The 26,839-nt window shown below is 27.2% G+C and overlaps 6 protein-coding genes and 2 non-coding genes across 21 annotated transcripts; 4 read left to right on the plus strand and 4 right to left on the minus strand.

Annotated features, from left to right (window-relative positions):
- Window positions 1-45: 45 nt before the first annotated feature.
- LOC100743652 lies at window positions 46-3,884 on the minus strand. Of its 2 annotated transcripts, XM_012394928.3 has the most exons (8): window positions 3,750-3,884; window positions 3,501-3,664; window positions 3,128-3,340; window positions 2,739-2,954; window positions 2,401-2,609; window positions 1,968-2,302; window positions 589-1,881; window positions 302-501 (listed from the first exon to the last, which is right to left on the minus strand). In XM_012394928.3, exons 3-8 carry the CDS (start codon window positions 3,260-3,262, stop codon window positions 302-304), a joined length of 2,388 nt encoding a protein of 795 aa, XP_012250351.1. In that variant the 5' UTR covers window positions 3,263-3,340; window positions 3,501-3,664; window positions 3,750-3,884. The 2 variants fall into 2 exon arrangements, with proteins under 2 accessions (XP_024220490.1, XP_012250351.1); XM_024364722.2 differs by having other exon boundaries at window positions 46-501; window positions 3,501-3,783.
- Window positions 3,885-4,115: 231 nt separating this feature from the next.
- LOC100743774 (V-type proton ATPase subunit F) lies at window positions 4,116-6,105 on the plus strand. 2 transcript variants are annotated; one of them, XM_012394938.3, is made up of 6 exons: window positions 4,116-4,243; window positions 4,484-4,543; window positions 4,610-4,691; window positions 4,870-4,952; window positions 5,247-5,369; window positions 5,772-6,102. In XM_012394938.3, the coding sequence occupies exons 2-6, from the start codon at window positions 4,490-4,492 to the stop codon at window positions 5,799-5,801; spliced, it is 372 nt and encodes a 123-aa protein (XP_012250361.1). In that variant the 5' UTR covers window positions 4,116-4,243; window positions 4,484-4,489; the 3' UTR covers window positions 5,802-6,102. The 2 variants fall into 2 exon arrangements, with proteins under 2 accessions (XP_012250361.1, XP_012250360.1); XM_012394937.3 differs by lacking the exon at window positions 4,116-4,243 and adding an exon at window positions 4,252-4,393 and having other exon boundaries at window positions 5,772-6,105.
- A 399-nt stretch (window positions 6,106-6,504) lies between these two features.
- LOC100748036 (Y+L amino acid transporter 2) lies at window positions 6,505-11,067 on the minus strand. 5 transcript variants are annotated; one of them, XM_012394933.2, is made up of 12 exons: window positions 10,897-11,067; window positions 10,570-10,729; window positions 10,087-10,272; window positions 9,710-9,932; window positions 9,508-9,623; window positions 9,146-9,271; window positions 8,832-8,976; window positions 8,640-8,763; window positions 8,365-8,565; window positions 7,759-7,908; window positions 7,247-7,424; window positions 7,049-7,126 (listed from the first exon to the last, which is right to left on the minus strand). In XM_012394933.2, the coding sequence occupies exons 3-12, from the start codon at window positions 10,265-10,267 to the stop codon at window positions 7,065-7,067; spliced, it is 1,506 nt and encodes a 501-aa protein (XP_012250356.1). In that variant the 5' UTR covers window positions 10,268-10,272; window positions 10,570-10,729; window positions 10,897-11,067; the 3' UTR covers window positions 7,049-7,064. The 5 variants fall into 5 exon arrangements, with proteins under 5 accessions (XP_024220491.1, XP_012250356.1, XP_012250355.1 ...); XM_012394932.3 differs by lacking the exon at window positions 10,897-11,067 and adding an exon at window positions 10,796-10,891; XM_033318644.1 differs by lacking the exon at window positions 10,897-11,067 and adding an exon at window positions 10,796-10,876 and having other exon boundaries at window positions 10,694-10,729.
- An 822-nt stretch (window positions 11,068-11,889) lies between these two features.
- LOC112212057 lies at window positions 11,890-13,188 on the minus strand. The gene is made up of 2 exons (XM_024364604.2): window positions 12,809-13,188; window positions 11,890-12,727 (listed from the first exon to the last, which is right to left on the minus strand). The coding sequence occupies exons 1-2, from the start codon at window positions 13,154-13,156 to the stop codon at window positions 12,227-12,229; spliced, it is 849 nt and encodes a 282-aa protein (XP_024220372.1). The 5' UTR covers window positions 13,157-13,188; the 3' UTR covers window positions 11,890-12,226.
- Window positions 13,189-14,593: 1,405 nt separating this feature from the next.
- Window positions 14,594-14,665, plus strand: TRNAD-GUC. Its single transcript has one exon. It is a non-coding gene; the product is annotated as a tRNA-Asp (tRNA).
- Window positions 14,666-15,493: 828 nt separating this feature from the next.
- TRNAD-GUC lies at window positions 15,494-15,565 on the plus strand. The gene has a single exon. It is a non-coding gene; the product is annotated as a tRNA-Asp (tRNA).
- Window positions 15,566-18,073: 2,508 nt separating this feature from the next.
- Window positions 18,074-24,259, plus strand: LOC100744006 (PHD finger protein 14). 6 transcript variants are annotated; one of them, XM_003486214.4, is made up of 14 exons: window positions 18,075-18,370; window positions 19,289-19,450; window positions 19,541-19,783; window positions 19,887-20,098; window positions 20,178-20,332; window positions 20,436-20,710; window positions 20,781-21,236; window positions 21,298-21,586; window positions 21,679-21,916; window positions 22,481-22,665; window positions 22,729-22,867; window positions 22,971-23,263; window positions 23,344-23,452; window positions 24,063-24,237. In XM_003486214.4, exons 1-14 carry the CDS (start codon window positions 18,328-18,330, stop codon window positions 24,081-24,083), a joined length of 2,820 nt encoding a protein of 939 aa, XP_003486262.1. In that variant the 5' UTR covers window positions 18,075-18,327; the 3' UTR covers window positions 24,084-24,237. The 6 variants fall into 6 exon arrangements, with proteins under 6 accessions (XP_033174517.1, XP_033174519.1, XP_003486262.1 ...); XM_012395068.3 differs by having other exon boundaries at window positions 18,076-18,370; window positions 23,739-24,237; XM_033318626.1 differs by having other exon boundaries at window positions 18,074-18,370; window positions 22,971-23,452; window positions 24,063-24,259.
- Window positions 23,343-26,778, minus strand: LOC100748154 (methionyl-tRNA formyltransferase, mitochondrial). 3 transcript variants are annotated; one of them, XM_024364665.2, is made up of 7 exons: window positions 26,428-26,778; window positions 26,129-26,326; window positions 25,925-26,047; window positions 25,635-25,813; window positions 24,925-25,119; window positions 24,725-24,814; window positions 23,343-23,405 (listed from the first exon to the last, which is right to left on the minus strand). In XM_024364665.2, the coding sequence occupies exons 1-7, from the start codon at window positions 26,652-26,654 to the stop codon at window positions 23,365-23,367; spliced, it is 1,053 nt and encodes a 350-aa protein (XP_024220433.1). In that variant the 5' UTR covers window positions 26,655-26,778; the 3' UTR covers window positions 23,343-23,364. The 3 variants fall into 3 exon arrangements, with proteins under 3 accessions (XP_024220433.1, XP_033174522.1, XP_012250472.1); XM_033318631.1 differs by having other exon boundaries at window positions 23,343-23,447; XM_012395049.3 differs by lacking the exon at window positions 23,343-23,405 and having other exon boundaries at window positions 24,474-24,814.
- Between the last annotated feature and the right edge of the window lie 61 nt (window positions 26,779-26,839).

Consider the following 26,839-nt stretch of genomic DNA (forward strand, 5'->3'; position numbering starts at 1 on the left):
TTGCGTAATCAAAAAAACTGGGTAAAATCAATCTTTTAGTCAATGTAAAAGTTAAGCTGCAAATGTTATAGTATATAGTTAAATTATACATAATATACACGGTATATCTAAATGATATATACATTTAACTAGGTATCTAATGTAATTGTAAGATATTTCTTTAATGAACATATAAATATTTCCAATTTTTATTGGAAGTATGAACATATTATTATACATATTTCACATTAGAAGAAATAGCAACAGTATCTGTCATATATCACCAATTTCTACAAATTTCATGTGTTGATATTTGAAGAGATCAAAGTTTTCGTGAACGTCCCCGTTTTCTGAGTGCAGTAATTTTACTTGTCACTGACCTAGTTGTGTGTAGCTTCTTTTGAATATTCGGTACGGATTTTATATTTTTTTGTAAATTTCTATGTTTCTTCAAATGTTGTACAAAAAGTAATCTAGATCTAATTAATTTCTTACATATCTGACATCTGCGTATTTGTTGTTCTGTAATAAATATTTTTCAGTTATTTAATGTTCTCATAATGAATTATTATACATATATCAATAAAATAATTATTAAAAATAACATACCAGATTTTTTTGTTCCATGTTGTAAACAATGTGCTCTTAATAAAGCAGCACTGGGAAACCACCTTCCACAATCAGAACAACTTAATTTTTTTACCTCCCAGGTGCATTTTGGTCTTTGATTTCTTTTCCTTTTAATCTTTTTAATTATAGTCTGTTTTTTTGGCTCAATGTGTTCCTTCTTTTCTTTAATTTCTATGGATGGTCGTTCGACTGATAGTTTACTAAATCTACGTTTTTTTCTTTGAGAATGTTCTGAACGTACATGACGGGCTAATGCTACCACTACATCGAATTTTTGTTGACATATTTTACAAGCGTATTGTTTTTTAACAGTATCTTCAGTCGTTCCATTTGCATGTTTCAATTTCTGTTCATTAAACCGTATTGTATTAGAGGGTGATTTCGAACAAACTCGCAAATGAGTTTCTAGAGCTCTTTGTTGTCTAAAATTTCTTAAACAATGTTGACATTGTAATAAAATTGCTTTTGAATTGGATTGTTGAGATTCGTCATCAGAATCTCCAACCATTATAATTTCATTTTCTTTATCGCTAGAATATTTATCTTTACTATCATCTATAGTTATTTCAACAACATCCCGTTCTGACTGCAGGATACTTTCTTCTTCATCAATATCAATTTCAATAATTTCAACTTCTTTTCGCTTGACCTTTTTCATTCTTTTCGAGTCGGTATTTCTTTGACGATATCTAGAATGAGCTACTCTTTTATTTCGTCTTACTCTTTTTCTAACATTATTGTCTTCTTCAGTTACAAGAGATGCTGGTTGTATAATAATTTCAGAATCTTCGCGATTTACAGAAATTAATTGTTGTTTCCGGGATCGCTTGGTTTTGTACTGTATTTGTGACGACTCGGGTGACGTATATTCAATCGAACCATTTGATATATCTAAATTTGTACTACTTGGCATTAAATCTGCTGATGAATTTGCTAATGTCTCCAATAATTCCTGTTGACTATCTAACAGATTGAATTTTCTCTTTGTTAAACTATTAGACATCTTATTAGACACATTAGAATTTTGATACACTGAAGTTTCATATTCCGTTTCTTTGAGATTTCCAAAGTTATTTTGATCTCTGTTAATGATCTTTTTATTCATTTGCTTTTTTGCTGCATTTGCTTTTAAATTTTGAAGAGTTTTGTGAATTTCATCGAATGTTAGTTCAGAATCAGATTGGTCTCCTTCGAATAAGATGTATTGCACAGTTGATTGTTCTACAAGTTCACTATCACTTTTATCATCTTCCTGATATTCTTCAGAATTATCTGTTAAAAATTTAGATATTTTTGTAATATTTGAAATTTCGTTATATCAAGATATTATTTAATAATTACTAGTTTTAGATACATACCTATATTTGCAGAACAATCATCCATCATTAAATATGTTACATCTGGTTGTTTTTCATCTGTTGCATATATAATGTTAGAAACTCGTTTTGTACCTAAATTTAAGTTAGAATGTTTCATTAAATTTGAATTTTCTTCCAATATATATTCTTTTTCTTGTATCCTTTCATTTTCATTTGACATGATTTTATTTTCATTATCCATTGACATATCATTTATTGGTTCACTTTTAGGAAAAAATATTGGTGACTCAGTAGTCAATAATTGTCTTTTTATCTGTGTTGGTTTTTTAACAGTTCTAACTGCGCCTTCTCCTATTAATCTTTCAACATCTGATCTGTAAATATGATCATTTTATTATTTTCACACGTAATTATTGAATTACGTCTGTTATTAACTGTATCTGATATGTAATATATGCATAAATATACATACTTCATGAGAAATTGAAAATTTGTTGGTGGTTCACCAGATTCATCATAAACTGCTACAGCAAAAATTTCATCTGAATCTTCAACTGCATATAATGCTAATTGTTGACCAGCGGCAGTTACAAATGTGGCTATTGTTTCTTCATCTCCATCTTGATCATCAATTATTACTTTATTATATGTTTCTGCTTCACTTTCCTCTGATTCTGAAAGCTATCACATCGTATTAATTAACAAAACATACTAAAATAAAAGAAGAATTTACCGATTTCATTATTTTGCTTTTATCACTTCAATGTATTCTGATCTTTTATCATAAAATTTTAAACATTTAATATTTACCAACAATTCTTCCTTATTGACATCATTTGAAAGCCACTTTTGTCTAGGTGTATTTTCTCCAGATAATGATATAGCATCTTCCGCATATTCAACAGACATTGTTGTATTCATACTTTCTTCAAAATATTCAGAAGTATCTTTCTGTTTACAAATTACTTCCTCTGACATTTGATTAATATCTATGTTTTCATCTACAATTATTTCCTCACCAACAATCTATACATAATATTGATAATTAATAATAAAATAAATTGAAAATATGTAAGATATATATATATATAAGATGTAGTACGTAGAAAAGTATATAAAAATATACAAAGTATAAAATAGACAAAGAATATGTAATAATATAAGATATATATTTGTTGAAATATTAATTATTTTATTACCAATGTTTCTTCCGAGTGTTCACATTTGGGTAGAACCATAAATTCTGCTGAAGTTTCATTTATAGTACATGGTTTTTGTATGATTTCTTGAGAAACCATTTTTTTGTAGATATTAACATCATTCACAAATGACATTTTTTTTACCGTTCTGTATATTAACTGGTAATTATACTATCTCAGCTAACAAGTACATATGTTAAGAAAATGTAATTCCTAAAATACAATATTGAAAATACATATTAAAAAATATATTTATGCTACTTAATTAAGGATCAAATATTATAGAGGTCATTTCATGCATAAGAAAACATGTCTAAATTATCAATATAGATATTTACTTAGGGTTATGCTCATTGTAATAATCATGACTTACAAGTTAGAGATTTTATTAACAGCAAACGATAATTAGCCAGCACACTCTTTTTTACATTTAACACAAACTGATATATATATTATGAGTTTGCATATTTATCGTTGTGTTCAATAACGAAAATACACAACTATTTAAGAACTTTATAAGTTCCATAACATAATAACCTAAATAACATAATTAGTAATAATAATCGTGGAGTCGTATATCGAGTTTTGTAGAAATGTCTTTAATGATAACTTGTTTTCGTACTTCTACATATTTAATACAACGAAAAACAATGCATAAAACTATACAATTTAATACAATTTCCCGTCTTTCAATTTACATATATAATTAGTATCAAATACACATAGCACTAATGTGTGCTCTAACACATACAGAAACATAACCCTAGACATTACGCGTTGCGCGCATAGAGAAACTATCTAACTAAAGTTGTCATATGTTTCGGTTGAATTTTTTATCAATATATTCTTCTAATTTCATTTTAATAAATTTATATGTTTTTACCCTCGTACGCTAGTGAATGAAATGGTAAAAAGAACCATTTTACTGAAAACTTAGCTTGATAAGTAGAAAAGTTTGATATATGTAAAACAGTATCTTATAAGTTTGCACGTTTAGAAATTATCTTTCAGTGCATACTATCTACTATCATGTATTACATTTACATCCTTTTTCGATCGATAACGTAGGAAAGATAAAGGAACGGTGGATATCTGGCTACACTGGTACGTACATATGTAGGTATATAGTATGCCAAATGCCAGCCTATTTCAGAATTTGCTGTTTTTAAAGTTGATCAGTACTTATCTCCTCCCTCCCTTCCATTTACTGTACTATTTCGATTGGACAAGTTTGACACGTGATATTCTAGTACATAGCTTAAGCACGTAGGTGTGACTTGTCAGCTGATGTATCGTCAAGATTTGTTAAATTAACAATTATTCTTTTAAATTTGCTCTGGTATTCTTCATTTATCGATAATAATGGCTTTACATTCAGCGGGGAAAGGGAAACTTCTTGCTGTGATCGGAGACGAGGTAATTGAAACGTATATTTAAGTTTATTTCATATCCAAAGTATATATATAAAAGTTTCATTTTTAGGATACTTGTGTTGGATTTCTTTTGGGCGGGGTTGGTGAAATTAATAAACATCGACAACCCAATTTTATGGTCGTAGATAAAAGTATGTATGTAACCAAATTTCAATTTTAAAAAATCAAATATGGAAATCTATATTTTTCTGTGCTTGTATTCAAATATTGTACTCAAATATTCTATACTTCGTATTAAAATGTTTATCAAACGAATTGTTATTATTTAAAAGTTTCTTAAATCTGTAGCATTTACATATTTCTTTACAGATACAGCTGTAAGTGACATAGAAGATACGTTTAAACGTTTCATTAAACGAGATGATATTGATATTATACTTATAAATCAAAATGTAAGTATTATATCTATCTTTAAAATAACAATAAGATTCTAAAAAATAAATATGGTGTATTTTAATAATGTAAATAGGAGTAATATTTTTATATACTCTTTATATAAAATAAAGAATAAGAAAAAATATTCTTTGAAAAATAAAGTTTTAATAAATACAATTTATTAATAAGATTATCTATGCTTTGAATTAAAATTTTGTTGTATATAATATTCAACCAAAGTCATATTTATTAGTAAATTATTATTAAATAACATGATTATATTGATATATCTTTGATAATGTATTTTTAAGGTTGCTGAAATGATTCGTCACGTAATTGATAGCCACACACAACCCATACCTTCAGTATTAGAAATTCCAAGTAAAGACCATCCATATGATGCCAGTAAGGATTCTATTTTAAGGCGTGCTAAGGTAAGATTGTAGTACTTATAATTATTAGTATAAAAATAATCATCACATTTATTTATTTTTTATCAATTCTTTATACACTGTATATAATTATGGATAATGATCGTAATATTTTATTTTTATACTAATATTATGAAAAAATATATGTATTTTAACATTATACATAAAGTAAACTTATTTAAAGAGAAACTATCAATTTGCTATAACTTTGTAATTATATATTTGATTATTTATAAATAGTATTTTATTCTATAAATAGTCTAACTATAGATCAATAAATTGATCTATAAATAGTATTTTATTGCAAAAATTTTGTTTTATGTTAAAAACAATATCCATATAAACCACTTACCATACCTACTTTAAATTTATCAATTAATTAGATATTCTAATTTTACTTTACAGGGAATGTTTAATCCAGAAGATATACATTAATCTGTGTATAAAAAAGATTTGACGACCTCTTTGGTATTTGTTAATATCTGTATGTAATGGCTGTTCTGACATTATAGATTACATAAAAAAAATAGAAATATGTATAACATTCCATTATTTACATCTCAAAAATTTACCAATTTTTCAATTTCTTTATACAATGTGTGTATAAATCTTGTTCTGTGCAGACATCTGGTATTATTTAAATTTTAAATCATTGTTAAACAAAAGAAGCATATTCTACTAAGACGTTGCTTATATGAATTTTTTGATTATGTAAATAAATATAATAAACAACAATGTATTTAAAGCTCATTACAAGACAGCAAAAATATCAGTTTCATTAATGTATGTAATAGAAAATTAATGTGCATGAATGTATATTATTTACTAATAAGTTGTTATTTCATGTATTTAATGAATATTTAAACAGATAAACGACAGGAGATACAAAATTAGAATATATGTATTTGAATGTGTTGAAATTTTGTCCTTCTCTAACAAACAGAAAATTTTATTGTCATATTATTTTTTTTACTAATTCCAATTAAAAACAATGATATCAGCTTTTATCTATATAATTTATTTTTGAAATTATTTTATCACAATACTATAAAAACTTTGATCAAACTTTTTATTGTGGATTATCTGTATCATGGAAGCTATGATTAATATTATTATACATCATATTTTACTTTGAAAGTATTGAAAAATATCATATTATTATTACTTTAAAATTATTTAATAAAATCTTAACATGTATGTTTACATTGCTATACATTGCAGTGTAATAATAATATGCTTAATATCTTCAACACAATTATTTAAATTTAATGATTAACTCATACAAATAATGTTTATTTTTTTAATTTATTAAATAAAGATTAGAAAATATGTATATTAATACTCGTAAAAATAGATCATCATTCCTAGATAGATTTTGTAGCAATATTCGCATATAATACTATGCGATTATTAGAAGACCAAAATTATCATTCTATATGTAAGAGATTAAAATGGTTAAGATTTTCTCAAAATAAATAATAATTTTTGGTTATACAATGTAAATAACACATATAAACAATTAATCTTACACTCTAGAGAGCAATTTCGCGTTTATCTTACATATACACTGTAAACTTCTGTTTACCAAGAACACAGTTATGTGGTGTTAGCAATATGCAAATTAGTACCATGTATATTAAAGCAAAATATCAAAATTCAATGCAACACCAAACTGTTTTAATATTCGTACTATGTAAATCAATGATCCCGTTCCTCGGTGGCAGATATGAATAATTTTTGAACGGTATAAGTAATTTCAACTGTAAAAGCAAATGTCATAAAATTATTGAAATGCAAGAAAGTTAACATTACATTATAATTAAAAATGTGTCTGTGGAAGATTTATAACATGATAAATATATTATATGGATATTACGTACGAATAAGTTGTTGAAACCATAGTGGCTTATTTTTCCATCTAACACCAATAAAATAAGCTGGAATTCCAGATAAAGTTATTAAGGCACCTATTCCAACTTCGTATGGTCTTTGGTAGGAAGGAAAAAATACTAAAAATGCACATATGCATACAAACGTGATAGGAATCCATAAAGGCATCTAAAAAATATATTTATAATTTTAATCAAAATATTTCCGGAGCGTTTGAAGTAATATCTATCTATTAGGTTGTCCGAAAAGTATCTTTCTTTTGCAGACACGTCTTTTACAATAACGCATCTTTATCAAATATGAATCCTAATCTGTCGAACGTTGTGATCTTTATTTTGATAGAACAAAATGGATTATACGTAATTTATACGTAATTCGATAAAATAATAAATGGATTATACGTAATTCGATAAAATAATATAAAACGAAAAATGTTGTGCATCCATTATTTCTTTATAAAACGAAAGAAACTTTTTTGACAACCTAATATCTAATTACTTACTTTAATGGGTCGACTCATATTGGGCTGTTTATAACGAAGCCATAAAACACCAGATACTGATAACATTATAAAAAATGATTCGACTATGCTGCAGTATGTAATCAATACAAAAATATCACTTGTGCACAGCATTACTAAAGATAATATACACTAAAAATAAAAAAGGAAATATTTATATTTCAATGAACATTAATTTGGAATATGTAATACAATATATATTTCATATACAGGGTGGTTGGTAACTGGTGGAAAGCTAAGCGGGAAGGGGGTGATTCTACGTGATATAGAATAAAAATTTTTCGTTTGAGGCTTTGTTTTCGAGAAAATCGACTTTGAATTTTCGTTCGGTATGCGTGCGGTACGTTATAACGGATCTCACTGTAGATCGTTATCTCGATGGAAAAATTAAAAAAAAAAATTAAAAAAAGAAAATTTTTATTCTATATTTTCGACTTCTTTTTTCGCGTAGAATCACCCCCTTTCCGCCTGTGCCACCAGTTACCAACCACCCTGTATATATAAGATAAAGTAACTTCATAATTGAAGCATCAAACAGGTTGAACGAGTATCGAATCACCAGTTACTAACCACCCTGTATATACATACAAGAAAAACTAAGGCCGGTGTAGGTGTAAATCTCGAAATATTAATATGACTTAACATTGAAGGAAAATGTCCGTTCCTAGCACCAACAAAACACATTCGAGACGATGTCATAATATGAACACTTAATCCTCCAAATGCACATATAGCTACCATTACAGGTATTGTCCATGCCATCACACCAAGAAGTTGATCTCCAAAAGTCTAACAAAAATTTGTCTCAATAGTTAAATTATACATCTTTTCAATAAAATCACCATATAGAAAATAATACTAACCACAGCAATTGCATGAGAGGCAATCATTGCAGTTGGTGTTAAAACTGATAAATAAGCTACATTTGCCAACACATAAATGAAAGTAACTAAAGGTAGTGATATGTATATAGCTCGTGGTAAATTTCTGTAAAATAAAATTATTTATTCACTATTGCAAAAAAAAATGATCCTATGTTACTTTATACTACATACACATAAGGATCTTTCAATTCTTCAGTCATAAAATTTAAGTAATTCCATCCAGAATATGAAAATATACCAGAACAAAAGGCAACTGCGATTTTGCTAGGATCCGTGATTGTATTTTCAAAGGCATTTTCAAAATTTTCTGTATGTCCTGAAACAAATTATTAATACATACATATAGCTAATTATTAAAAGAAGAATTTTAAGAAGAGCAAAGTTATTTAAATTGAGTCCATAATAAAAAAATTTATATTCTGTTTGGTTCCTTTTTGAAGATTTAATAATACTAATACCTAGCCGTATATTAAAATTATACTTACCTAACATTATCCAAACCAACCCAGCAATAATTATAATTATTAATGCACCAACTTTAGCAAATATGAATACATTTTGCATTTTAGATGTTTCTTTAACATCATAACAATTTGCGAATGTAAGTAAACCTGTTAAAACATTGAAATTATAGAAATGATAAATCAATCATATTGCTTCATAAAAATATTATAGAAACAATATTCTTTGAGCAAAGATAATGATGATACAGAGCTACAAATATCTATGAATGATTAAATAAAATTAGAATTAAAAATTTAGCAAAAAGCCTATAGTATAAATGAATGATATGATATGACTGAAGAAAAAAATAGCTGCATTTTATGTGCAAAGAAAAACATCTTACAAATAGTAACTGCTGCCAGTAGACGTACGCTATTATCTGGAATAGAACAATTGGGAAAAAATGGTTTTAAAACATATTCAGCAAAAGTTAATCCCATGATAGCATTTGTAGTTGGTCTGAAATTGCAGAAATAACATTATTTCTTCTCCACTCCCCCTGTGGCAATAAATAACAATGATAAAATTTTATGCATGTAACTTACACAAAAATTAAGTTAGCTGCCCATAAATATAGAAAAGCAGGTAAATCACCAAAAGCCTCATAAATATAAGCATAATCTCCACCACTACGAGGTATGCAAGTACCCAATTCAGCATAGCATAATGCTCCCACCATGGAAAGTAAACCGCATAAAACCCAAACAATTAAAGAAACTCCAACACTTCCTACTTCTATGATTACACCTTTTGGAGAAATGAAAATACCTACGAGCAGAATAATTAATTCTATTAAAAATTTATAGTTATAGTTTGTAAAGTTTTGTAACTACAAATTAGACAAAGATATAAGAAATTAATTTTAGAAAATTATTAGATATTTGGAACGTGCTATAATATATAAATCACAATAAATTCATACCTGAACCACATATAATTCCTAAAATAATTGCAACTCCTTCTAAAAGGCCAAGCTGTTTTTTCATTTGTACTTTATTAGTACCACCAACTTGTTTATTAGTTGGTATATGAGTCTGAGATTCATCATCTGAATTAACTAATTGCATTCCTTTTGGAAATTCATCAAATATTTGAGAAACCATTTTACCTATATGAAACAAATGTAATAAGCAAAATATTAAGAATAATATGCATATATGTGTTAAAAAATTAATATCAATCTATCATACATATAATGAATTATATTTTGCTCTAATTTAATATTTATATAGGTAAAATATTACCGAAAAATTTTTATATTTCTAACAATATTTAATGCTGAATGTTTGTATTGTAAACTAGTAACAAATACGTAAAGATTGTTAAAACAACAGATTAAGAAAATACTTTTTTTTTTAATTCATGAAATTGTTATTTTCAATGTTATTAGTAAAAACTAGTATACCTTTATGAAAGTTAAATTTTTGAAATTAAGTAAAATAAAGTACTAAAATTTCTGCTTCTAATATAAGAAAACTGATAAATCAATGTGCAATATAAAATGTAAACTTTAATTATTATCTGTATACATCAATTTTCTGAATTCCTTTCTGGACGAGCATGATCTAAAAGTAAAAATGTTTGTTAATTTTATTTATAAAAATATATGATAATTAATTTTAACACAATACAGCATTAATTGCTTATCCGAAAAATTTCGTTTTAATATCTGTTAATTGAACCAAAAGTACATATAGGTTATTTATTGAAGAGAACACGTGTTTTACAGTACCTTAAAGGTTGATTTGCAAGATTCGTGTAATTTTATGTTTAAATTTTCTGAATAAGATAAATATTATAAAAGTATTTAAGTAAAAATTGAATTGTTATTTAACATGACTGATATATTAACAGCTGTAGAATTTGTACTCTGCGTGTTACATACATATTTCAATAGCAATCAATACAGGATATCTGATGCAATTTGTTTTAAAATCACATAATATTAACATAATTGTATAACGTTTACAATTTAATTTTTCATATTTATTGCTAAATCATTATGACAAAAAGAAAATCATGTATTAACATAACAAAGTCCGTTGTTATTAGGTAACCGGCATAATCATAACTATAGTAATGTGCTGTTGAATGCATTTATTTAAATATATACCTATGTACGTTCATAATTACAAATTGTAATCAAAAATAATTTCGAGCAATATTTCATATTCATCCTTTAATACAATTTCTGTTCTTTTTTCTAAATAGATTAAGTAGATATTTGTATTGTTATTTTAATAAAATTTGTGCTGTTTTGTTATCACAACAATTCAAATTTCAAATTTTAAGTCCTACATTCATAATTGTTATAATTATTAGTAATTTACACCATATTTTTACGAATGTATTTTGTGGAACATATTTTTCGAATATCATTAATAAAAGCTTTTATATCATCTGGTTCTGGGAATAGATGTGTTTGATGTAAAGATTTCATCGTTAATGATAGATTCATCAATCCTAATTTCCTTATAACATTTGACTGAATTGTTGCTTTCGTTTTACCAATATATAAAATGCACTTGCGAAGTTGCATTTCTAAGGATTCGCTTTAAACAAAATAAACGTGTTTAATATAATGTAGTGAAAATTTATGTATTACCTCATAAAAATTCTGAATGAAAAGTAAATTAAAGAAAGATAATCAAATACGAAAGTAACATAAAATTTTCGAAATAATTTCATAAACAAGCATACGTTAATTTTTTTTAGTTTACCTCAATTTAATATGAATAATTCCGCCTAAAAGTATGAAATCTTCATAAAGTCGTGTAAAAAATACATAACTGCTATTATAATAAATGCATTTATGTTGAATTGGGAGTTTCTTTACCTTTTCCCAAATTTTTAACAAGTATCCGTTTGACAAGCCTTCCAAAAAAATGTAGGATTTTTCACAATTTTCTATAGCGAAACCCGTTAAAATATGCTTCAACATACCCTGTGTCTGTATCATAAATAACATCAAAAAATCATATCAACTAACTAAAACTGATAAGTATGTATGACAATAGAAGAATATATAAAGAGTGGTAAGAAAATCAAACTACAATTATACTTCAAAATTTTACTTTTAAATTATTGTCTTCTATTGAAGATTCGTAAATGGTCAGTAAGTTGGAATTATGAAGAGATACATCTTTCAAAATGTCATTAGCTAATTTCAAATCGTTCAAATTGAAAAATATTCTGTTGAATATATTTTCATGTCGAATGATCTTCTTTTGAATTATTCGCAAATCACACGTTGCACGAATTTTAATTTTCATCGATGTACTGTACGATGTAAAAGTATCTGAAGTAAGAGGTGAATTCTTCCACAAAATTTTCTTTCTCTCATCATCTGTATAGTCAATATTGGTAGCAAATATGTTGCAAGGATGAATCAAGTCATTTGTCAATTTTACTTCCCAAAATCCTCTCAAAAGATCAGATACATCAAATTTAGCAATTCCTAGTAAAAATTCCTCTTTCGTGACTGCTTTAGATGATTTTGATACCGATTTATCATGGTCAGGTCGGTCAGAAATTGAGGGTTCAATAATTCGTACGCCAATTACCTAATTACAAAAGTTGATACGTTCTTAAATTATTTCGCTCATTATACATATATTCTACATTCTATACAAGATTCTAATCACCTGGACAGTAAGAAATTTTGTTGTAAGAAAATTAACCAATTCTTTCGGTTGAAATTCCTCACAGAGGAAGCACTTAACAAATTCGAAATACATGATTCTATTTGGAATATAGCATGGTGTGACAATCGTATGATCTACGAAAAGAATTTTCATATATATACACTTGAAACCGTTTTCAATCACTATATTGGCCGGGAAATTCGATAACTGTTCCAATTTGATCGATATAGGATTCAAATTCATGCGTAATTGCTTGTTTGTTAAAATATTTTGACACTGTGCGTATATCAAGATCGATGAAATACATGGTAGTTGTGGTGTTCGGTTGTAACTAGTAATTGTACCCATATCTGAAAATAAAATTGTTATTATCTTTTATTCGGAACTAGTGTAAAATTATTATTTCAATTTACCGAAAGATTATCAATTACCGAAAGATTTCAATATACCGAAGATACAATTATAGATCATAGGTATTTTAAATAGCATAATATTTAATTCTCTATGATATTCTGGAAACTGAATATTATTTTTATATTTTAATTTGGTGATAAGTAGGGTTTTTTCTATATAACAAATTATATAAATTGTAAATTGCATATTGGTGATTTTAAGCGTCGATGTGTAATGCAAAAAATTTCACTGTCGAACAATTACAATAAGAACTTACAAATATGCTGCATGTGACCAGTAAAAGTAAGTACATATGTATACGAATAACAATACATGTATATATATATAATTAAACAGCGACTTGAAGTTATTTGGAAAAAGATAGTAGAAATTTTAGGGATAACGATAATGACGAGAAACCAGACATTGGATTGACTTTAAATAAATCTGATCACAGGAGAGAAGAAGGTGAAACATCTTTCTAGTAAAATAATTGTAAGGAAAAACACAACAGTTATGCTAGAACTTCGTAGTTGAATTTATGTTCAAATTTGCCCATAAAAGGACAAGGATTCCAGCCAAAACATGATAATATTTAATATGTAATACAATTATAGATTATAAAAATTAGACGAAAAATGAATCAAATAGTTATAACGTGAAAAATTATCAGTGTAAGTGTAAAAGAACGTGAAACTTTAAACGCTTTAAACGAAGCCAAAAGTTGAAACAGTCTTTTGTTTTCAGTATTATGGAACTTTATAAGAGTAAGTGGCAGACATTTGAGGGTGTCACAAATTACTACACTGTGTCGTGAATCAGAGGGATCGAATGATTCCACAGGGCGCAGAGAAGGAATATTCTCCATAAAGTCATCAATGAAGACGTTCAAAAACTGTAAATGCATTGTATATTAAATTAAATTTTACTAAACATTAATTTTACATTAGATTACATACGATAAATATAGTATCTATAATTACAATATATATATAAAAATCACGCATAATAGAAATATAATAAGCAATAAAAAATTTACAATAATGAGCGTGGTTCTCTAAATATATTCTACCAGGAATTTTCATCTATTTAGATAGTCAAGGTTACATTTACAGCAAAGACAATACGTATCACATTACGAAACAAGCAAACGAAAAAGCAATTCTTTATAGAATTAACGTAAACTATGTGAACAATAATTGGAAATATAATTACAACCTATTTAAGATAGATCAAAGTGACTCGCACCGGCGTGACATAAAAAGATGTCGGCCGTACGAATGATTGTTAAAAAGAAAACTACGCTACATATTATTAATAAATAACTAAATAAAATACGCATACTAAGTTACGCTATATATTCTCGAAAAATAAGGACGCGAGACGTAAAAATCCTCGTTAGTACAGTGGTCAGTATCCCCGCCTGTCACGCGGGAGACCGGGGTTCGATTCCCCGACGGGGAGTTTCTAACTTTTGCTCATACTTTCTTTTTTTTTATAATCCTATTTTATTTTAAAAATAAGTTATTTCATATTCTATTTGGATATACTTCAAAGTATTGTGCAAACTACAAATCAAAGACAAAAATAACTACCTCATGTATAAATGCATTTCTTATATTCTATTATATAAAATATAAGTTAATATACGAATTTTATGTACAGTTAACTTATAATTAGTCATTTTAGACCTAATAAATCAACGGTACAATAAACATTCGTTTTCAGAAGAGTGGTCAGTATCGCAAGTACACATCGAAAAGCTGAGGATCTTAGAGCAGGTGTAACGAAGCAGCACGACGTGCAAACCAAATATGGCCCGTGCACCCTCTTGCGAGGGAGAGAATAAGCGAATTAATTAGAGCCAACTATCATAAGGCCTAGTAATTCGCCGTTCGCGAGCCCTATGTTACTCGTGAAGACGAAAGATGGTTCAGATAGATGATTGGTAGATTTTCGCGAGAACCAAATAAAAATACGGTCGCGGATCAAGTCGCGAGATTGCAAAAGCAAGATATTTTATTAGTCTGGACTAGGGTATTAGGGTTTTTCCCAACATTCCGGACGGGAAATCCCGCTGTCCTTCTATCTCCGACATATATATATATATAAATAGATAGATAGATAGATATATACTTTGTAAGAAGAATTTCGTAAATTTATGTGTGCACTAAGTGATACTAAGTGATTTTTATAATATAGATATTTTCGAAAAGTACAAAATTATAAAAATTTTCATCAGTATATTAGTCAGTAAAAGAATTATAATTTAAATGAAGTATAATCGCAAGGTCCTCGGTAGTATAGTGGTCAGTATCCCCGCCTGTCACGCGGGAGACCGGGGTTCGATTCCCCGCCGGGGAGAAAATTTTTTTTCTTTCTTAGCCATAAAATTTAATATATTAATAGCATTAATTACGTATATAAGTACATAAATTACGTTTAGTTCCTACATTATAGAGCCTTTAATCTGCTGGAAAATAAATCTAACAATTATAAATTATAAACTACGTATAAAATGTAAAAATTACCAGAAAACAAGGCTTCGGCGGGTAAACATATCTCATATGTATCTATTCTGTGTTTTTGATTTTCCTTCTCATTTTTTTTAATTTGGTTCTGTCGAGTAGATCTTTTAGTTTGTTTTGGCGACGATTTCCTTTCATTCTCAATCGAATTTGTGGCAATAAATTCAAGCTTTAAAGATTCAGGTGGAAAACGTCCTTTTCTCAACATTTTCCGAAATATATATTCATGTATACTATCTAATGAATTTTTTTTTTTAAATATGAATAATATTAATACAAATTTTTTAATTTTTATTTTGTTATGAATCTTTCCTTTTAAAATTCTTATTTATACAGTATCCTACAAGTTATTTCTTTATATAAAAATTGCATTTTTTTAATATGTACCTGGTATTACATCAAGATATGTAGTAATACTAAAATCACCATAAATTTCATCTGTAATTATTATGGGTTGTGGAAGTGGAGGAGTTGAAGGTTTAACAGAATTGGAATGATACAAATTAAGGGGATATATTTCAAGAAATTCTTCCTGCCCCACATTAATGGATTTATCATCCATATAAAATCCTTTTACTTGATCTTTTTTAGCTCTATGAAATAAATATAGGAAATGAAGAAGCTAAAACAATAATAGTATGTTGTACAACTAAATATATTATTGTATGAATAATTTAATGACAACCCAATGTAAGCATTCTTTAGCATCTTTAATTAAATAGTACAAAATTGTTGGAAATATATAAAAAGTCACTAAAAGAAACTGTATAATTATCATGATATAATTAAAAATGTAATTTCATAATTATTAAACACATGTATTGGAATATTATTGATTTGAAATATTATATTTCAATTAATTGTTACTTTAAAATTTGCGTACATACATCGAGTGTGACTTACCTTTCAAAAAATTTGTGTTTTCCACAAAATATATGACAATTAATTACATAGTTAAAAAAGTTTTTTAATTGCATTTCATTTAAGTGAACTAAATGATGAATAGAAAATATGACCCAACATGTATCTTTATTTATTGGACATGGTATTGATCTTAAACAAAAATCATCATTTTCAGTATAGATCTATAAAGAAAGATAAAGAAAGCTATATTATGTTTGAATTTTAACGTTAGATTCTAGTATTTATAGCAAAGGAAACATTTGTAAATTGTAATAGATGAATTTTCTATTTATAAATAAAGTTATTGTTAATGACTACTAATTTATTATAAGAATTACTCAAAATTTTTAATAGCGCAAAATAGTAATTTCTTATTATTGTATATAAAGTAAAATTTATTGAAATGTCTACATACAGGACTTGTTTATTAAAATATTAAAGAGTTCGACATATATATATTGTATATATATAAATTTTTATAATATTTCTCTATATATTAAAAGAAAATGATGTACCTTCGTTGCTTTTTCCCAACAACGACAATCAAATTTAAAATTATAATTTGGGAAAAGTTCATATTCCACGTGTATTTCGGCTAATATTTGACCTACATATATAACATTCTTCGAAGATTCTGTAATTTCAGATGTATCCTTACTTATTTCCTTTTCTTTACGTTGACGTATTATTTTCTTTTTAACCTTATCTTTAATTACATTTTTATCATTTTCAATATTTGAATTGGGTTTAGTAGAAATTGAGAATCCAAATGTTAGTATAAGATGCATTACAATTTGGTATTAATTATTTTATTACTATCATTCATTAATACGCTGTACTCTTTAGTTTATTTTAATTTAAGCTTCTCTCAGTATCAATATTCCTCTTTAAATGTCAGATTTCGGTGAGTTCTATGTATAATATGCACTTGTAAATTCCTCTTATTATATTAAATATTTCTTATTATTGATATAATTATATTTGTCCATATTGTTTTAATTATTATATAGTTTAAACTAAAGGTCTATAATAAAAAGATAGTTATAACATTTAGTAGATTTAAACTGTGATGAATTAAATTTATAAAAGATTTTTATGAGATATTTAAAGGTATAGAGACATACAAAATATGTGAAAATATATAAACTATTTAAAGTAAAGTGTATTTAATAAGTAAAACAAATCTCTATTTGGGATCGATTTCTTTAATTATTATAGTAAAAATATGATTATGCATATATTGTAAACATTTGCATTTTATATATAATCAGTTGAAAGAATTTGGAATAAAATAAAAAATAAAATTGTATCTATAAGATTAACATCTAATTATTGAATATATCCAACAATGATCATTATAAATAAATAATTACTTAAATAGATTAATTGTAGTTCCCGCTGAAGGATTTCGGGATTCAATATGGCGATTGGATTCTGATTCGGGTAGAAACATAGCGTCGGAAGGATAACATTATCGAAGGAAGTTTCTTTATAATTTTGTACAGTAGTTAAATAATTCACTAAGAGACTTCAAAATATAAATATGAAATAGCATGTACACTATTATGATATATAATTATCATGTATACCATAAACTTTTAATTTTTATATGTTAATAGTAATATATTTAAAGATTATTAAATTTTATATATGTATATACATATAACTAAAAAGTGAAGAAAACTTGTGCCAAGAATGTCTCAGGAGGACGATGTAGGATTTTTATATAAAACAATGAGTAAGTTGAGGAAACAATTTGTTAAAATATTTAATATTATAAACAAACATAAATAATCGTTTTTTATAACACATATTATTGAAATTTTTGTTCCAATTTTTTTTTTAAGTTTCTAAATAATTTTAACTGTAATCTTGTCTTTCTTCTTCCTATTTCACAATATTAATTTAGAATCTAAACAAAATCAATTAAAGATATAATGCTATACAAAACATGTTTACATTTTAATTCTATGTATGCATTCTGTTTAAACATACATGCTTAATTGAAATAAATACAAAAATCTAGTTTAATTAATAAGTAAATTAAATTTGAAATAATAAATTGCACAATTTTATTAATTTTACAATATAAATATATTATAAGCTTACGTTAACACACATTTTTCTCTCTAAAATATTATAATATTTCCTTTTTTAATTTTTTATTTAAAAAATAATTAATGCTTTAATAACAGCTTATTTAAAACGATGAACAAAAATAAAAGAATACATAAAATAGTTATCGTAATCGTAATACACGAAACCGGCGTCGTATATTACACATACGTCAGTATTTTACATTGACGATTTGATGAATTCGATGCATAGTGGAAGACATTTAAAAACTATATAGCGGTATATGAATGTGTCAGAATCTTTAAAAGAAATATTAAGTTTGTGTGAAAAAAAGTATGAAATTTTACCATTGAAATTAAACAAAAGTGTTGCTTTAAGAGTAATATGACTAGCATTTGTACGTATTTACCGTGAATTAAGTACATAACCTAAAATTAATTTTTTATACCTTTTTGGGAGTGCATATCCCTCGGATTAAGTATGTTGTTGATAGAAAAATGTTTATTGTTGTATTTTATTCCTTTTGATGAAACATTTAACAAATAAGTAACAAATTATTATATAAAATAATTCTTTTTAGTTGAAAGGGATCCAAAAAAGAGGAGGGTTAAGCCTGTAGGATCAGCACAATCTTTACTTGATTTTGATTTAGGTGAAAGCTCTGATGATAGTGATTTCAGAATTGAGGATCACTGTGAAGAATCTGATGACGATTCAGTGGATTCTAATGATATTGGAAAAGGTAAAATATACTGATGATGATCTTTAAACATAATATTATGAACATTTGTTTTGAAATTAACTAATATAAATTTATTTACATTTATGAAAGAGGAAGAAGATGTATCGGAGCAATCTGATGACTCTTTGGAAGATCCATTACTGAAAAAAAAAGAAAATCCTAACTTGACTGTAGGAGATGTAATTGAACAAGCTAGACAACAAGCATTAAAAGGAGGTTCACTTGAAGATAAATTAAATAAAATGTTAATTTGTTGTGGTTGCTTAGGAGACAGAAGTGATGATGTTAATGAAATTGTTGAATGTGATGGATGTGGTGTTAGTGTGCATGAAGGTAAAAATTTTTAACAATTTAATTTGTAATTTAAATTTTATTTATAATCATAAATATTGATAAGTAGCTGGTAAAAATAATGTTTAAATTAAATTTATTTAAGGATGTTATGGTGTATCTGATGTAGAAAGCTTTTCAAGTACTGATTCTTTATGTCAGTCAGCACCATGGTTTTGTGAAGCTTGTAGTGCAGGAATTGAAGATCCATCCTGTGAACTTTGTCCTAATAAAGGTGGAATTTTTAAAGAGACTGATGTAGGTAAATGGGTACATTTAGTATGTGCACTTTATGTACCTGGTGTTGCTTTTGGGGAGGTACACAAACCTTTAATTTTTGTTAAATATGGGCTAAGATTATTTCTAGGTATACATATACATATATATGTTTATTTAGGTTGATCGCTTATCAAGTGTAACACTGTTTGAAATGGCTTATAGTAAATGGGGAGCAAAACAATGTTCTTTATGTGAAGATGCACGTTTTGCCCGTACTGGTGTGTGCATAGAATGTGATGCAGGGATGTGTCATACATATTTTCATGTCACTTGGTAAGAATCAGTTGTAAATACAATTAAACTATTCAATATAAATAAAAACACAGTACAACAAGTTTGGAATCAACATAAAAGACATATTGTTATGTTTTTGTAGTGCGCAAAGAGAAGGACTGTTATCTGAAGCCCATAGTGAAGAAGTTGATCAAGCTGACCCATTTTATGCACATTGTAAACTTCATTCTGATAAAACACTTGTTCGTAGACGTAGACGCAATTGGTTGGCGTTACAACTACGAGCGCAATATCGACAACAATTATTAAAACAACCTAATCATTTAGATACTGAAGAACAGCGTAGAATACAAAGAAAATTAGCAAAACATAGACATAAATACTTGGCTCATAAAGCCTCTAGGCCACCACCATGGGGTATGTTAATTAACAACATACGTTAATTAAGCATAAAATATTACATAAAATACTTATGTATTATTTCCAGTGCCAACACAAAAAATGCCTCGATTATTAACTACTTCAGCTTCGGCTTGCCGGCAGCTAGCAAGAAAAGCTGAACTTATGGGTGTTGATACTGCTGCATTGGAAGCTCAAGAAGCACAACTTGTAGCTTTGGTTGATGTTAGGAAGAAGTGGCATATTCCACCTGCTTTTAGTGTAGAATTCATTGGTTATTATTTAGATCGCAATTTGCGAGTCACATCTATGAAAAGGCGACTACAAGAACTCCTTGATATTAATTCTCAATTGCTTAACGAACAACAAAGATTAGATAGAAGATATGACGAAGTAATGAAAGATAATGAAGAACAGATCCGAATAAATGTAACAATAAAAGAAAAGATAGAAATGTATCACCAAGTGCTTCAGAGTAGTGGTTATGTGAAACCTCTTCCACAAATAACTGATTTAGCAAAACCAAGAATAGCGCCAACTTTAGGTAAGTTAGATCTTAAATATACTGTACAAAAAGAAACAGATATATCATGATCTTTAAATAGGTACAGGTTTAGGTGTACCTACTGCAGCGGCTTTGAAAATGGGTGTTGGTTTTCCTTTACCTGTTGGTAAAGGAACAGAAGGAGTACGCGAAGGTAGAGTGTTAAGCAGTCAAGCACAAGATCAAAATCATAAGGGCGAACTGACATTAAGGCATCAATGTGGAATATGCAGGAGATCTACAAATCAACATCTACTTGCAAAGTGTGACACATGTCATCTTCATTACCATTTATCATGTCTTAGTCCACCTTTATCACGTATGCCGAAAAAAACGAAACTTATGGGATGGTATGTATAGTATGTCTATATAAATAATGATGTATTCTATTTATTAATTATTTACTATATAAATACAATGTATACAATATTTTCCAATGTAGGCAATGTTCTGAATGTGACAAAGAATCTTCTGGGTCAGAAGTTGAACGTGTTGATACCTCAGCCCCACGTAAATTAAGGCATTGTAAAGATGATTTGAATTTAACATCAACACCAACACCACTACAAGAAGTACAATTACCTACAACGCCAACAACGCCTAGTACATCCAAAAATTCTTCCGACAATCTTAATAGTATAACGAATGCAACCGCGCCTGACACACCTACAACACCAAAAGTAAATACATATTGTTAAATGTTCTTTCGAAAAAATTTGTTTCTTATATTATATATATAAAGAATATATATATATTATATTGGGTTGGCAATTAAGTGATTGCGAATTTTGTCAATACCACCTAATGACAAAATCCGCAATCACTTAGTTGCCAAATAGATCTTATTCAAGAAGTATCTAATTCTTTATATATAATTTATCCGAGTTTTGCAGATACCTGAGATTACGGATTCAAAAGAGTCGAACAGGCTCGGATAAATATCCAAGATATACGAATGAACGGATAGCCTGTCACTCTCAAGCCGATTTAAGTCGATTAAAAGAAAGAAGTCATTCGACTTGGTCGGACATGATCGTTTTTGAATCTCGAAGTTAAGAGTTCACGGTTATTCATAAAATTAGAGATACGAATCGGTTCAAATTAGTCCGAAAATATTGGGCTACATGAGAATTCATGTCTTGAATATCATCTCGTTACCAGGTCATATTTTAATTTCGGGTACCCGCAGTACTGACCAATTAATATACAAACATCTGTTATATATTCTGTTGTCTAATATATAGGTAACTATAAAACCAGTTGGACCACAACCTCCGTCTTCAACTCCCATTCAATCAAGTGAGCCAATATATAATCAACAACCTATTAATAATGTGACAATAACAAGAGAAGGTTCGCCTGAATATATGGTAGCTTCAGCAGATGGTACAGAATCTGTTTCACAGAGAAGCGCAAAAAAAAGAAGAAGGTATGTAAAATATGTATATCTTCATATAAATATGAACCATAACATTTTTTCGAATTTTATTAGGGAGAAACATAAAAGATATACGCCTGATCCAATTACGGGTATAAAGCAAAGGAAACGCAAACATAAGAGAAAAAGTCTTGATGTGGAAAATCCTGAAGGACAAAGTCAACCAGAAATTCATAGAAGAATTACAATAAAGGTATTCATTTTGTAGCTATTCATAAACTTTAGTGCTGTAATATGTGTATGTGCATATATATATGTATGTATGTATATCACCTCATAATTATTTTATTAAATAGATAAAACCAATTCCAAGACCAGAAGGAGATGTAGCATCAGAATCAAGTCCACAAATGTTTGTTGCCACATCTACTAGTACTGAAATTACATCACCACCGCCATTACCTAAACTACCACCACCTCCACCTGTTCTACCTTTACCTTCAAATACTGTTCCTGTAACAGCAAATGTATCTACTAATAATACAAATAGTAGAACATCTACAGGAAATGGAAAAAGAGGAAAAGATACAGACCTTTTAACACATTGCAATGTCTGTGATATGTCTGGTACCAGTCAAAATCTCGTCATGTTAGTTTACATAAATACATCAAATATTTATTTCTTAAATATATGCTGGACATATGAATTCATCATTTTTCGTACCTCAGGTGTGATGAATGTAAAAAATGCTACCACTTCACCTGTCTTGATCCACCAGTTAAAAAATCACCCAAAAGAAGAGGCTATTCGTGGCATTGTGCGGACTGCGATCCTAGTGTAAGTTAATCAAGTTTTGTTGTTTACATTTATTGCAACATTAACCCAAAATATACTGTTAAGGTACTTTTTATTTAGTCAACACAAGAAAAAATAAACCAAAGATCGATTTATAGATAGTGAATCATAATTCATAGAATATCTAGATACTACTAGTATGTGACAAAATATGAAGTACTTTAATATAAAATTTATGTGAATTATGAATTCTCTCAATAATTTTAAAATAAATAGAACAAACAGTCTTATTAATAACTAGTTGCTAACATTAACTAATTATTTTCAGTAAAAGCTGTGCCATCTTTATTTATTGAATAATCAAATACAACGTTCCATTTACGAAATATCGAATGGCAATTAGTTATTAATACGAAAAAAAAACTTAAAATCTCACTTTTGTAAGAAAATGGGAACAATTCTTCATAAAAGATGGATAATACACCTACACTTCGTATAATTTCGAAGCAGCCAAAGCAACAAATTAGGCTAAAACTTATTTATGGATACTTTTATCTTTGATCTAAAATTGTCACTAGGAATATATCTTGAAGCTAATTTAATTCAATAAAAGAAAGAATCTGTAATAGTAAAAATATTTCTTTCATTTCAGGCCTCTGAATCTGAGACTTAATATCAACAATTTTATGTCTGCAGCTATAATTCTACGTTCAAACAAATTAAGACATTGAATATTGTTTTTTGTAAAAATACAGAATATAGATAAAATTTTCCTCTAATCATAAAAATCTCTTGAAAATACATACTGCAAATTTCACTGTTAAATATACATTAAAATTTCTGCATATATTTAGTGAAGTTTTTAGTATTTATTTTCAATGGGTTATTCTGCCTAATTTAAAATTTTTATTTCTAAATATGCATATATGTGTATATATATTTTTGTTTCTACATATGTACATATATACGTATGTGTGTGTGTACTTAATATTCATCAAGAATCCTACATATACATATATTTTCGAAGGTAAGAAACAGTTAAAAAATCATACAATTTTAGAACCTCTTTTGATACTTATGATAAGATTTATTAATTATTAATATAAGTTCTACAAAACATATTAAGACAAATTTGATTTTCAATGATATATATGTATAATATTTTTTTACATTACAAACAAATTACATTACATTTACATTAAAAATAAATTAACATTAATTTTGAAAGTTACATTGAAGTAAATAATATTTTCGTCCTATTTCTTCCAGATATATAACCATTACAAAAATTAAGAGCATTCATAGTACGTTTACCTTGTACAGTTACTTGCTTTGCAGAAACATAAGTGTTTTCTTTACATTTTATAATCAATGCATTATTCTTTTTACTATATATCACGGTTCCTATAAACAAAAAATATTGATAAATATACATATTCACTAATAATCTAATATTTTAAATACTTTATTTAATATTCTAATATCAAAAAGTATACATAAAATTACAAATTTACCTGGTTCTGCTCCTTCAAGGTTTGTTGCTATTGATTCTGATTCAATTTTTTGAACGTCAAGTAACTTTATTTTTGCGTTTTGAAATGAAGTAGTTAAAGGGTATAAACCCACGAGCGCACGATGTAAGTTATAAACATTTGTTGCCGACATTTTATTCCAATTAACTAAAGATATTTTTGATGTTATTTTTGGTGCTGAAAATTATATTGATCTATACTTTATAATGCATGCATCATTATAATCCGATAATTTATCCATGATAAAATATACAAGATGATTTATGTGAAGCTGTTAAAAACTATTTTCTTTGGTACTAACATTACAGCTATATTTGCTTTCCTTTGTGTGTAACATTTAATAAAATGGCTCTCAATGTAGAATATGCTTACATTTGCTAAATTTAAATTCTTTGTGGCTGGTAACATTTGTAACTTTTCAACTGTGTAAAAAGTAATGAAAAAATAAATAAAAAAGAATATTTCAATCAAATATTATTAAATCCAACAATAGCTAGCTATATATGATAAAATATTAATGTCATCCTATTTGAAAAAAATGAGAGCTGAGAATTCTCCTTTTGCAAAAGCTGTTGTGCCTAAAATAATTAGTCCTCTGTTCCATTTTAATTAAAAAGAAAAATAAGCCAGAACTTGCAATAATTTTTAAGAAAACAGCTTGTAATACTTTATGACTCATTTTGTATATTTACCATATGTTACGTTTTCTTCATCTTGAGGTCTTGCACATTTTAATAATTCTAATAAATTTTCAAATGTTTCTTCTAAAAGATTTGCACCAAGTTTTGCTAATTTTGTATATAATTCTGGCAGAGTTTCATGTTCATCAATATCTATTGCCTTCTGCAATATTATTTCTCCTATATCAAATCTAAAATAATATTTAATTCAAATAATATTAAATATGTTAGAATATTCTCTTTTTTATACTTGTACAATACAACTTTCTAAATGTTTAAAAATAAATAACAGTGAATTTTACCTTTTTGGCATTATTTTCATTATTGTGACACCAGCTTTTGAATCTCCATTTATTAACGTGTAAATTATTGGAGCTGCTCCTCTCCATCTTGGTAATAAACTACTATGTACATTTAACATGCCTCTATAAAAGAACAATAAATATATGTCAATACGTGAAACATTGATACATAAATAAATTGAAAATTCCAAGAAGATAACTTACAGTGGAAATGCATTTATGATCTTGGATGGTATTAATTGACCAAATGAAACAACTATTCCTATATGAAACTCTGATTTATTAATTTCAAGTGGCCATTTATTTACAATAATTTTATTTTCTTTTGCATATTTTGTGACAGAATTTTCCCTTTTTTGATTAACAGTAACAATTTCTAGTCGTTCCACTTCCTTAGATCTACTATACACAAAGATATGTGTATTAAATTTTCAAATTTATAAATATAAATATAAGGTATAAATGAAAGGCTTATAATATAAAGGTAACAGTATTATTCTTACTATTTGCTATATAAGACTTTCAAACTTTCGACAGCAAATTCATCTGTGCCAAAAAATAATACTTTCCATGCACCACTTTGCTGTTTTTCATGCGATTGACTATAACAAGTATAATGTTTATTATATATTTTTGAATTAAAAGTTAGAAGAAATGTTTTAGTTACTTCTTTTAATGAATATAAAAATGGTGCTGTGTTATACACTGCACGGTTGAAAATTAAATACATGGTTATGTTTTCACAATTTATTGGACACGTTTTTAATCACGGAAACATATATATGCTATCTAATCCAAATGTGTTACTGTATTTCAAATAAGATAAAATAATATAATATATACACATATGATATATTCTAATTTAATATTTAATAATTTAATTTAATTAATTTAATAATTAAATTATAGCATCAA

Source organism: Bombus impatiens, unplaced genomic scaffold (genome assembly GCF_000188095.3).
Source record: "Bombus impatiens unplaced genomic scaffold, BIMP_2.2 scf_0102, whole genome shotgun sequence".
In the NCBI taxonomy this organism is placed as follows: Eukaryota; Metazoa; Arthropoda; class Insecta; order Hymenoptera; family Apidae; genus Bombus; species Bombus impatiens.